General features: G+C 56.9%; 1 protein-coding gene across 3 annotated transcripts in view; it reads right to left on the reverse strand.

Moving 5' to 3' along the window:
- Positions 1 to 1,778: 1,778 nt before the first annotated feature.
- The window catches only part of ADAM33 (ADAM metallopeptidase domain 33), a 13,337-nt gene continuing 3,293 nt past the window's right edge, over positions 1,779 to 11,822 (reverse strand). Inside the window, exons 3-22 of one of the 3 annotated variants that reach the window (XM_019644574.1) lie at positions 10,098 to 10,174; positions 8,283 to 8,361; positions 8,008 to 8,084; positions 7,733 to 7,922; positions 7,428 to 7,493; positions 7,277 to 7,348; positions 6,922 to 7,088; positions 6,748 to 6,832; positions 6,520 to 6,662; positions 5,805 to 5,982; positions 5,601 to 5,690; positions 5,168 to 5,363; positions 4,923 to 5,031; positions 4,631 to 4,829; positions 4,465 to 4,542; positions 4,276 to 4,384; positions 4,051 to 4,198; positions 2,671 to 2,762; positions 2,431 to 2,504; positions 1,779 to 2,130 (exon numbers count right to left, since the gene is read on the reverse strand). In XM_019644574.1, coding sequence (XP_019500119.1) covers positions 2,467 to 2,504; positions 2,671 to 2,762; positions 4,051 to 4,198; positions 4,276 to 4,384; positions 4,465 to 4,542; positions 4,631 to 4,829; positions 4,923 to 5,031; positions 5,168 to 5,363; positions 5,601 to 5,690; positions 5,805 to 5,982; positions 6,520 to 6,662; positions 6,748 to 6,832; positions 6,922 to 7,088; positions 7,277 to 7,348; positions 7,428 to 7,493; positions 7,733 to 7,922; positions 8,008 to 8,084; positions 8,283 to 8,361; positions 10,098 to 10,174 — 2,193 coding nt within the window. In that variant the 3' untranslated portion in view covers positions 1,779 to 2,130; positions 2,431 to 2,466. Of the gene's footprint in view, positions 2,131 to 2,430; positions 2,505 to 2,670; positions 2,763 to 4,050; positions 4,385 to 4,464; positions 4,543 to 4,630; positions 4,830 to 4,922; positions 5,032 to 5,167; positions 5,364 to 5,600; positions 5,691 to 5,804; positions 5,983 to 6,519; positions 6,663 to 6,747; positions 6,833 to 6,921; positions 7,089 to 7,276; positions 7,349 to 7,427; positions 7,494 to 7,732; positions 7,923 to 8,007; positions 8,085 to 8,282; positions 8,362 to 9,176; positions 9,261 to 10,097; positions 10,175 to 11,822 lie in introns of those variants that run through there. The other 2 variants (XM_019644575.1, XM_019644573.1) reach the window with 2 other exon arrangements.

An 11,822-nucleotide genomic window follows, 5' to 3' on the forward strand; every position in this document is an offset into this window, starting at 1 on the left:
CTCACAGTGGCTCTTGGCAGCTCACACCAGCTGCCAGCCGCTCTCGCTGGCTGCTGGCCACTCACGGTAGCTTATGGCAGCCCACTGAAGCAGGGGCTGCAGCCTACGCCCACTGAAGCAGGGGCTGCAGCCTGGCGCCGTCGCCGGTGACTTATGGCAGCCCAGCTCCAGGTCAAGCTGTTGTTCACCATCTTAGCTGTAGAGGGCAGCGTCACTGGCCCTCATATGTGGGATCCGAACCAGGGCCTGCTGCTCACAGCTGGCGTCCCAAGCCAGCTCTTAACTAGCGCACCACTCGGCCGGCCCTTTACTTAAAATTTTGATATTTTGTTAATCATGGATTTTTTTGCAATACTTTTGATATTGTAAAAATATTGAATTAAAATATTACTTATCTTGATTACTTTTTTTGTGCCAAAGGTAAGTGGGTACACTTACCTCATCCTAATCCTGGTCCGGCTCTCTTAGAACCCTCCCCAGCTGTCATGTAAACAAGCCTGGGCTAACCTGCTGGAAAATCCCCATCACCCCAGCCAACAGCCAGCCAACCCAAGAAGCAGAACTGTCTAGCTGACCAGCATTTGACAACAAACATACAAGTGAGCTGAGCTGAAACCAATCGAACCACTAGCTGTGTTCAACATAATTTGCCAATTCATAGAATTGGTAGTTGTTTTAACCTACTAAGTTTTTGGGGAGTTTTGTTACACAGCAACTGCTGACTGACACAGAAGGTCACTCAGCAACTCGTGCGTGAAGCAAAGGGAGAGAGTAAGTGACTTCTGAGAATGTCCAAGGGAAGCAGGAGAGGTGAGACAAAGGGATCATTCAAGTAAGGCAACACCATCCTATGCATAGGTCCATCTGGGGCCCTGGCTACAGTCTGAGGCTCCACCGCCAGCCATCACCCCTCAGGGAGCCCATGGGGTTGAATTTACAGACAGAAAAGACTAACGGAGGCCCAAAGGCAACATGTCTTTCTTCTGATTTCTTTGATGCCCTTTCTAAAGTGGCTCCTTGTGTCCCCTCCCAGGGAATGGAGGAGAGGCTCAGTAAGGTCCCAAGTGAGGCAGCTGCAGCATATCCCACATTCCTCCAAAACCTCAGGTGCAGGACTAGGAATGGGATGGGACTGAGGAAGCATCTAAGGGACAAGACAAGGCAGGAAGAGAGAGGAAGGAAGATCCCAAGGATTTTGTTGTTTGTTTTGCAGGGGCCAGGCTCCAAGGAAGTGACCTCAGTCTGAAATGCAGGACTCCTGAGTCTAGGCTCTGGCCCGGCAGTCACCGCCCAAAGCAGAGCTATGCCTAGGTGAAGTGCATGTAGCACATACCCCCAGGCTCCCTGGACAGAGGCCTCTCCCAAGTGCCCAGTGTGACCCAGCCTCCCCTGATGACAGGAGGTCAGTGACTATGTGACCTTCGCTCCTTGGATTACTGGTGTGGAGGAGAGGCTGTTCTATGACGTGACCACTGACTGCTGCCAGATCCTCTGGGCCAGAACAGAGATTGCTTCCCATAAATCCCCTCAAAGACTATCTGATTGACCCCTCTCCTATGCCCCAGGCATGCTGGTTCCTAGAATAGGCCCTTGGCCTACCCTGGGCAAGTGTGCAAGGTGTTATCCCCCTACCTGAGCAGGTCACACCCCAGTACCTCTATCCATCCTCTGTAGCCCTTTAGCACCTGCCTTGTGGCATGGAGGATATCTACTTGGTCTTACCACTGCCCAAGACATGCCTGCTATGTACGTTCCTTTAATAAACTCTGATAATGATGGAGTTATCAGCCTTTTTCTTTGTTTTTTCAGGCAGGAGAAGTTTTACATAACAGAGTTTTACATAACAGATGGATTCTTGGCCTGGCCTGTGTACCCAAACAGGATCTCCGACGCTAAGGAACTGGGGCAGTATTGGGCAAATTCTGATGCTTTGGGGTCCTGGAGTGAGTAGGCCAGAGGTAACTCGGGGAAGAAACTTGCAAGCTGCCTGAAGGTGCAGGAAATCAGCTTACTCGCTGGCTCAGCTCCTGGGGCTCCAAGTGCTTGGAGTGGCTGTCAGCAGCCACTTGTCTTTAAGTGTCCTCATCTCAGGATCCCCTTCTCATCAGAAACAGGATCTTGACTTCCCTGCTGATAATAAAGTGGGGGAGGATCAGCCCCTGAAGTCTGGGACCTCAGGCTGCAAGTCATGTGGCGGGGGGACAGATGAGGACAGATGACTCAGGAAGAGCCATCAACTTTCCTTCCAGCATTCCGGAGGCTGCCAGCATCTGGCCTCCGTGACAACAGATTCTCTATGTGGTCATACTTCATTTCCATAATAACCCAAGCTCAGAAACCCCAGAGTAGGGAACAGTGAGCTGAGAGGCAACAGGGGTGGGTAGATGAGCAATGGGAGGTGGAGGGTCTCCCATCAGGGTCCCCACTTACCTTGGGGTGCAGGCAGGGCCACGGGGCACAGGCTTTTCAAGGTGGCTGCTGGGCTCTGGCAGAGATCTCAAGGTCTGGGAACAGTGGGTGGAGAACTAGAGCTGTGAACACAGTTGGCAGGAGTCCCTGGGGCAGGTAGGGCACTGGGGACTCAAGGTGGCTGGATGCTAAGTGGAGAGGAGGGGACCCAAGGGTCCATCCCTTTACTTCCCTCCTCATTTCCCCCCGAGCCTCGCTCACCCAAGGGCTGGGGCTCTCCAGTGGTCATTGGGCCCAATTCCATGAGGTGAACACTGCGCAGGGGGTGCTCCCTGCGTGGACCTTCTTTGGGCCTGAACAGCGAGGTAAGAGGCCAGGAGGTTAGAACAGTGATACTGAGCAGGGCATCCCAGGACTGCTTCCCTACAGCCGTCAGCACGTGCCCAACCCACGTTTTGTGTTTGGTTCTGCCTTCTGTGTTGACTGTCTCCATCCTTCTGCTCCAGGTCACACTCTCTAGCTCCCTTCCTGTTCCCTCATAAAAGGAGCCCTTGGGGTCCAGGCTCCAGTTGAGACCCAGGCCCTCCCAGGGCTGCAGGCACTTTCTCTAGCATTTCTCCCACATTCTGGTACCACCCCAGCATTCTGTCACCCTCCAGATGTTGGCATCACTCAGGTCCCAAAAAAGAGTGGACTTCTTCTCCAATGGAGGCTCTGCCTGTGCTCCTTGTCATTGGGTGGTCCTGCTGCCCTCAATGACTCCAAGCCATACTTGGCTGCTCATGTACCATCTCCCAGGGCCTGCAACTTCCTTCCATGTCTCTGATGCCCTCAATACTCCCCCCTGGCAATGGCATGCAGTCACTCCCCCGTCCCCCCACAAAGTCCTCCTCATGCTGATACACCAAGCTCTGACCACCTTGCACCTCTGCCCACAGACCCGAAATCACTGTTCATTGCATCAAGGCCCTCTCAGCTGGCACTTGGGACATGGTTGGTGCCCTACCCCTGTCGGGGTGCCCTCTGCCCCCATCTTCAGCCCAAACCCTGCCCTCTCCCTCAGCTTGCACGGAGCACTCACAAGGCCAGGCTGTGTCAGATGTGGCCATCAGGAGCCTGTCTTGCCCAGCACCCAGTGAAGGGGCAGCCCTAAGTGAACTGTGCTTGGTATTATGGGACCCTCTTCCCAGGTCATGGGTTAGGGGTGAGCCCTTGTCACAAGGGAAGCCAGCACCATAGCCGACCAGTGGTATGAAGTAATATGATGTGCTGGGCCCAGCATTTGGGAACTCAAAGCAGATAACAGCAGAGATTTAGGCTGAAAGCTCATGAGAGAGGCTAGAGAGTCCTCAAAGGGCACAGAGGAGCAGAAACTGCATTATTAGCTAGTGGAAAACTGGGCCTTGCCCCCAGGTGCAGAGAGGCAGCAGAGGCAGTGGAAAGGAGCCTTGAGCTGGAGGCACCAGTGGCCTCCACTCTAGCCAATTGTGTGGATCCCTGCAGGGCCCTCTACCTCTCCCCATTACTGTGGTTTAGCTCTTTTTGTCCATTCCCCTGTTTCTCCCACCAGGGAGCTGCTTCACCCTTGACTTTGTCCAGGAATGGGCTCAGGCAGCAGGGACCTGAGCCCTCAGAGCCTACCCACTGCAGACGAGGTCCCTCCTTGAGCTGCACAGGCATTGCTGGAGCCGGGATCCTGGTTGCCGGTAGCAGCACCAGGCCAGGCCAACCCCAGGGAGCAGAGGCAGCAGGAAGCTAAAGACCACTGCCAGCAGGAAGGCATCCTGGTCTGAGGAGGACAGGGTGGGGCTGAGTCCTGAGCAGGTGCACCATGTGCCCCTCCCCATGTGCCCCCCACTGGCGCACTTTCAGGCTGCACAGGGCCACTGTCCATGCTACCACCAAACCCTGGCTTGTCACAGGAGGGTGGAGCCCAGCCCAGATCGCAGTGGCAGTTGTGGTTACTATTGCAAACCTGCAGAGACAAAGAGAGGAGAAGGGTCCCATGAGATCAGGGACCTCAAGGTCACCCTCCCCACCTTTTGGGCCACTCACTCCATGGCCGTGGCAGGCGGTCAGGCAATGTTCCAGCTCCCAGAAGGTAGTGTTCTGGCAGCGCCTGTCCTGGCACACCTATGGGCAGAGGTGTTCACTGGGCAGTGAGGGGTAGTGACACTTTGGGACTCAAGTGACAGGGATGGGTCCAGTGGGCAGAGCTCACCATGCTAGGTCCACACTGGGTGCCTGGCTCTACCAGGCCCAAGTTAGGCAGGTTGAGCTGGGCACTGGGTAGCAGGAAGGCTACCCTGCAGGTCACCTCCTGGCTGCCTAGGCGGAAGATAGAGTCTACCGGCACCATGTGTGGTGCCAGTGGGCTCTGCTCCCCGCCCTGGCACTGCAGCTTCCCACACTGCACATCCCTGGGGACCAAGTGGAGGGTGGTCAAACAGTTTGAAGCGTCCCCTTTCCCCAACCCACCCCCCAACTTCTGCTCCCTTTGCTCCTCTCCCCACCTCTGAGCACAAGACACAAAGCCACCCTTGTCGTCCTGGCCGCAGTTCCCATGGGCATCTCCTGCAGAGTTCACTACCTGGAAGCAGGCTTCTGGGGCAGGGCGAGAGCCTGGGGAAACATGAGCAGGGCTGGGATGGGAATCACGCTCCTCCCCCCCATTTCCCCTGTCCCATCTTCCCCACAATAGAAAATTGCTCAGACCCAAGGATGGGGATGGAGTGTGAGGGCGTGCGAGTCTTCTCACCAGGCCCCCAGAGCTGCTGGCACTGCAGCTCGAGCGTGGGACACGCACCGTCCCGGCAGTAGCCGCGGCCGCTGGCGCAGGGCGAGCCATCTAGTAGGTAAATGTCTGGAGGGCAGTAGGGAGAGGCGCCCGTGCAGAACTCGGGGAGGTCACAGTCGCCCGCAGCCCGGCGGCAAGGCGCGCCGGCAGGCTTCAGCTATGCAGGTGACCCGGGTGGCGGGAGGGTGTCCGAGGCACAGAGACAATGGACAGTGAGAGATCCAAGCTAAGAGTGAGGCTCAGAGGAGGGAGAGCCCAACGCGAGAGCCAGGTGGACCCAAGCACAGAGCAGAGCCAGCACCCGCAGGGACTGGAAGGTGCCAATCAGCCAAGACCGAAAGGCCAGCTCCCAAGCTCCCCTCCTCCCTCACCTCCGAGCCTCCCTGGCCCTCACCAGGCAGCGCGCGCAGCAGTCCCCGTGGGAACACTGGGCCCCGACACGCAGCGAGCAGTTATGGGCAAAGCAGCAGGGGTCCAGGCACTCCTGGAGCCGGAAAGGCGAGGAGGGACCCGGTCAGTGAGCAGCACCTGGGAACTTGGGGCAGGGCGTGGGCGGAGACCAGCCTTGGCCTCCGGGAGCCTGGAGCGCGGACCTGACCTGGCCGGTGCCGCAGTCGCACTCCTCGCCCTCTTCCACGAAGCCGTTCCCGCAGCGTGTCCGCGCCACCAGGAGCCGGGAGTCCGGTGAGTTGGAGAGGCACGCGCCGCCCCCCTTACGGAAGAAGGCGCGCAGCTGGCGGCGGCTGCAGGCACTGAACACTCGCGGGAACGGGTGCCTACCGACCGGGAAGGGCGTCGGGGCGTGCGGGGACCACCCCCTCAACTCTCTACTCATCTCTGATACCTTCCCACCAGACCCCCTGTTCTTGGCCACACAGCAGCGGGATGAGCGGACACTGCCTGAGCGACCGGCGGCTAGAATTCTTTAGAGGCAGAGCCCAGAGTGGGTAAGTAACCCGCGCAAAGTCACACAGCGAACCCGAGACGGGGAGGGTGTGACGCTAAAAGGGGGCAGCCCAGGACTCAACTTCGAATCCGGAACTTCGAGGATTCAGTATGCAGTAACCCGGGGATGCAGTAACCGCTGGGCTGTTCCGAAAATAATCTTCATACTCTTAAGAATCCGCTTTCCCTGCATTGCCTCCATTTAAGCCTCAAAAACAACTCTCAGGGCAGGTACTATCATCATCTACCCATTTTACAGAAGAGGAAACTGAGGGATAACCATTCGCCCAAAAGAATACAGCCGAGGAAGGGACCCAGATCTAGCGAAGCCTGCCCTGCAGCCCCTACCCCTACCGGGACATCCGTACCCAGTGGCTGCTGCCATGACGCAGCCGCCCTGCTCGGCTGACGCTTCCATGCAGCAGCCATCGGGGTCGTGGCTGAGGCCGAGGCTGTGGCCTATCTCGTGGGCCATGGTCGCTGCAGCGCCAATGGGGAGCTCCGAGTGGTCCTGGGAGGACGCCGAGACGGTCATTGCAGGCTGCGGGAACCAGTCCCCACACCCCTCTTTCGGTTCCATCCCCAGGGGAGCTCACCGTGCTCACGCCTCCAGAGCTCTCTGCATGGCACATACCCTCAATGGGCGCTAGGCCCACAGTGTTGCCCTGAAAGGCACGGCCCCTGAGGGCAGAGAGCAGCGTGATCATATAGGGCCAGGAGTTGCCACTGCCCCGCGGGGACCTGTGTGGGGATGGGGGTGGGGCACCCACGTGAGCAGCTGTGCTGAGTCGTGTGGCAGCGGCGCCCACAGTCTCTGGTGCCACTGCAGGAAGGCCCAGAGTGTGGCGTTCGCGTCGGGTGTGACAGGGCTCTGATCCTTCTTGGTCCACACTTCCAGGCCAGTCAGCGCCACCTGAATGTCCAGAGTCCTGAGAATCTGCGGTCAGGGAGGGACAGTTGTGAAGAGGGGGACCAGCCACACCACTGGGCCCATGCTGCTCTGTGGGGGTGCCTCTCTGTTCTCTCCTCCTTCCCTCTCCTCATCTCCAAGCCTGCCACATCCCTTTAGGATCTGGCCCTTGTCTTGGTCGCCCCCATTAGAGCTATCTCCCTACCACCCCCAACCTGGTCCACGTAGCTGGCAACTTCCAGTAGACGCTGTTTGGTGTGGTTCAAGTTCTGGCGCTGGGTCAAGAACTGGAAAGGCACAATATGACGGTGTGAGAGGCTGAGCTGCCTCCATACTGGCTGCCAACCCCCCGGGGTCTCCTCTCACCAGGGTGTGGTCAGCCACTATGTACAGCTCCAGGTACCACGGGCTCCTGCGGGCCTCCCTCCTCTCCTGGGGAGAGGCGACAGTGGCCCTGAGTGGCAGGTTGCTAGGCTTGAGCCCTGGCCACTAACCCCAAGCCCCAGAAAGCTCAAAGTTAACTTTCAATTTCTGCTACAATTTTTCTCCAGCTTCTAAATAAAAATATAAGGACAGGAGGCCCTGAACCCATGCTGAGCATTGCTGTCGCTTCTGATTTGGTGGGCTATGAATACTGCATTCCCACTCCCATGCCTATCTGTGCCCCTGACCCTGATCCGGGTGGCATGAGAAAAGCTGGCCATGTCTCCTTTGTCTCCAGAGTCGCTGTGGCCACAGGCTCCTTTCCAGCTGAGCAGCTGCTCTGTCCGGAAGATCTTGTGGGTTGAGACATTCTCGGCGTCCCCAGATGGCCAGGGATGCACATAATAACTGGCATTGCTATTGAGCATGATCAGACCCCTAAGGTGCAGAAAGGTGCAAAAGAGGGTGTGAGGAAACTCTTACCCCAGCCCCAGGCCCAGCCTCCTCCCCTAGAACTCCTCACCTCATCCCAAAGCAGGTGCTAAGGGTGACCCAGGAGTCTGGGAAGCCTCTCACACGCCCACGGTAGTGACAGTGATCCTGGAGAGGAAGGGACACAGCCCCATATCTCAGCCAAGGCTGAGGTGGGAGGGGCAAGAGAGAGGGCATGGTGGTGGGGTGGCTCCTGCCTCTCCTTAGGAGCAGGAGGAGAATGGGGGACGAATGGTGGGGAGGTCCTTAGGGAGTACATCCCCCACCGCCCTCACCCTGTCCTCAGAACCCATGGAAGTATCTCACCGTGTGGCCGGGGACCAGCACCACTGGCTGCCCCTCTGGGCTGTAGTGGGTTTCTCTGTATCCTGGGGCCAGCAGCCTGCTAGGAGGGGGTGTTGTAGGAATCACCTGATTCAGCCCTGCCTCCTCAGGGATGCCCTGCAGCCTTCCTCCCTGAATGCTAATTGAGGAGTTCTGTGAGTGAGGAGCAGGGCTAGCACTTAAGAAGCATCCCAGAGGTGCTTAGGGAAGGGACAGGTGTTGACTATGTTGCTGTTCAGAGAACCCTTAGGCCCGAGGGAGGAGAAAGGTGAAGGGCAGGAAGAAACCTTGGTGATGGCTCAGATATGGGAAGTGGAAGTGCAGGAAGCACCAGGGAGGAGCAGGAATAGGGGAAGAGTATGTGGTCCCTGGGGACCTGCAGTAGGCACCTGGCTCCACAGCTCTGGGGCTGGGCAGGAGGGGAAGACTCAGGAGACACTGCCAAGGAAGTGGGACTTGGAGCCACAAAGTATGGTGAACTCCCTAGGCGGCTCTGCCCGCTCCCTACCCTTGTTGAGCAACTGGTCAACCCTATTTCTAGTCCACCTCCTTGCTTCAAAGTTCCTTCAAATCTCCTCTGGCCCCAGACTCCACATATCTCCCCACCTGTTCTTCAGTGGTGCTCACTCCTTGCTTCCAGAAGAAACAGAATCCGCACCTGCCCCCAGCCGCCCCTGCCCTACCTGTCTGAGCAGGGATCCCCATCCCCGCCTTCTGCAGACCCCACGCCAAGAATGATTCCATCTTCAGGCTCCATCTCACCAGGGTCCTTCCCACCAAGATGGATCACCCATAAGTCAATCTCTCTTTGTTAAAGAAAATCCTTGACTTTCACCTTGCCTTGACCTCTACCCCCAGACTGTCCCACAAACAGACCTGTGATGCCTGCTTCTCCACCTCCCAGTCTTTTCCTCCACCTTTTCCAGCTTTGCTCCCCACTCCACGCGCACACACACAACCCTAGGAGGTAGATGATGTGATCACCCCAAATGCGTCGGGACATGAAACCCCAGAGAAACTGTGGTGAGGCATGGTGGAACTAGAGTTTGTTCCCAGTCCACCTGACTCCATGAGGGAGAATAAAACATGTGTAGAGTGCTTAGAGCAGTGCCTGCAATGAAACAAGCACTTGATAAATAAATAACTGTTGATAATATAGTCTGAATGGTTTTAAGACCCCACCCTCCATCTTGGAAGCCCACCTCATCCTGCTCAGCTCTGCCTGCTCACTCACCAACTCAAAATCTTTGGCTCTGAACTATCCGGGACACTCAGCACTAAACTGACCTTCTGTGATCTGGCCCCACTGGGGCTCATATTCATTTCCCACTGTTCCCTTCCCTGCAGATGGAGATCTTCCAGGCAGGCCAGACAAATTGCCATCCTCAATGTGCCTTGTCCTTTGTAGCCACTGCACCTTTGTCCCTGTCATTCTATCAGCCCGAAGTGCCCACCAATATTTGGAATCCATCTTGGATTCCCTTTTGACTCAGCATACTCTTAAGCATCCAGTAGGTGATGCTCACTCATTTCCAGCAGGGAGCCGACAATATGCTCCTAGGGCCTGGATGAGGGATGTGCCCCACAGCAGGGCTGACCCAGTCCCAACAGGCCACTTCAGCCTCAAGGGAGCCAGTCATATAGGCTGGTGTAACTCTCCCTGTCACCTGCACCTCCTTGGGGGCCTCACCCCCTCCTGGGTTTCTGCCAGTTCCTGTCCCTAGCACTGCCCACCCCCTACCCCCCAGAAAGAGGGTTTGTCTTGGCTCCAAGCCCCCTCCCCAGCCTGGTACTCACTGGTTCTTTTCCAGCTCCAGCAGGAGCTCCTGGCCTTCAGCCTCCAGGGTCACCAGCCCCGTGTCTGGCTTCAAGACCTAGGCAAGGAGTGTAGAACTGAGACAGCAGGCAGCCTGGCCTTCTGCCTGCCAAGGAGCAAGTGGGATATGGGGCCAGCTGGTGGGGCAGGGGGCAGCAGGCTCCCTACTTGCCCTGGTGGGCATGGATGGGCGTGGAGGTGAGAACATGCAGACAAAGATGTTCCCAAATTCAGGATGTTTGTTGTTCTGACAATAGCCTCTTGACATAACCTGCTAGGTGCACACCACTTCCTCCCTAGAGAGACAAGGGGTCCCAGAAAAGAGCCCTGCCTTGCCCAAAGTTAGTGGGGCCTTCCTCCTCTTTTATGCCCAGGGTTCCTCTAGGCAGGGAGGACAGTGGGGTCCTGAAAACAATGCAGTGGGGAGGGGAGAAGTGGGGGATAAGCATCAGGTAGTGGTGGCTCTGGCCTCCTCACAACCTCTTGTTTCTGTAACTTGCTTCTCCCCACTGCCTGTAGAATTCAGACTTTATTCCTCCACCTCCAATTCTGACCAACTGCCCCCACCCTGAAGTTTTCCTTGACCTCCAGTAGGCCTGCCCCACACCTAGTTTACTGATCTCATGAAATAAACACAGACACCCATCCCAGGCCAAGAGAAAAACACTGGCTTTCTTTGCCAGATGTAAGGAGGGGGCCGAGGCCCGCCTGCCAATCTCTCCTTCCCTACCCTCTTTGACTCTTCCATCCTGTGGAAAGACCCCATCTGCCTCCCTTGTCCACGCAGCCTGGCTGGGGGCCCAGAGTTGGAACTGGTCCAGGAGTCTCCTGGAGAGCTGCTCTGTCTTCGGAATGCTGGACCCCACCCTCGCTGGCCCTTTCTTTTTATCCCACAATGCACTGGACTGGGCTGCAGGCCAAGGGGCTCACAGTCTTGGAGTGGGGCCCTTCCTCTGCAGGTGAGGAGCAGACAGCCCCCTGCCTCGGCCAAGGGCCCCCCAAAGCCCTAAGCATGAGCTCATGTGGCTGGAATGCCACTGCTTTATTGAGAAAATGTACTGAAGAAAGGTGGCAACCCAGATGAAAAGTCTCTTCCTGCCACTCTCACACCCAGGATCCCCTTTCTCTGTACCTCTGCAGCCTCTGCTGTCCTCACTTCTTGCCCTCCTAGTGCCCCTCACTATGCACCCCATCCCTGACCTGAAATGTGCATTCCCTTCCTCTGGGATAAGACTCCTTGCCTCAACTCTGTCCTCATCTTGGCAGGCTTCCTGGGGACAGGGGCCCATAAGTGGGAAAAGCCAGGTCCTTCTGGGATTCCCCTCTTGGTCACAGCCCAGACCAGACCAGGAGGGAGGTCAACCAGGGTGACCCCAGCGTGTGCCCAGCCTTTCCCCCAACTGGTCATGTCCAGGAAAACTATCTCAAAGCTTGGGCCAGTGCCACACCTGACCACTTTGATGCAGGCCCTGAGGGTCTGAGGGACCCAGTGAGGGCTCTATGTGGGGAGCTGTTGGGTCTGTGGGAGCCTCCCAGCCTTCATGGCAGTGCCCTCCTGCCTTCCTCCTTGTTGGCTTAGACAGTGTGTTGTCCTTTCTTGCCTGAAAATTCAGGATGAAGATGACTCTCTAGGTTTAGGGGACATTGGTCAATGCTTTGAAGTGTTTTGGACCCTAGTGGGTCTCAGACTTCTGGGCCAAAGAACT

Source organism: Hipposideros armiger, unplaced genomic scaffold (assembly GCF_001890085.2).
Source record: "Hipposideros armiger isolate ML-2016 unplaced genomic scaffold, ASM189008v1 scaffold_89, whole genome shotgun sequence".
Taxonomy (NCBI): Eukaryota; Metazoa; Chordata; class Mammalia; order Chiroptera; family Hipposideridae; genus Hipposideros; species Hipposideros armiger.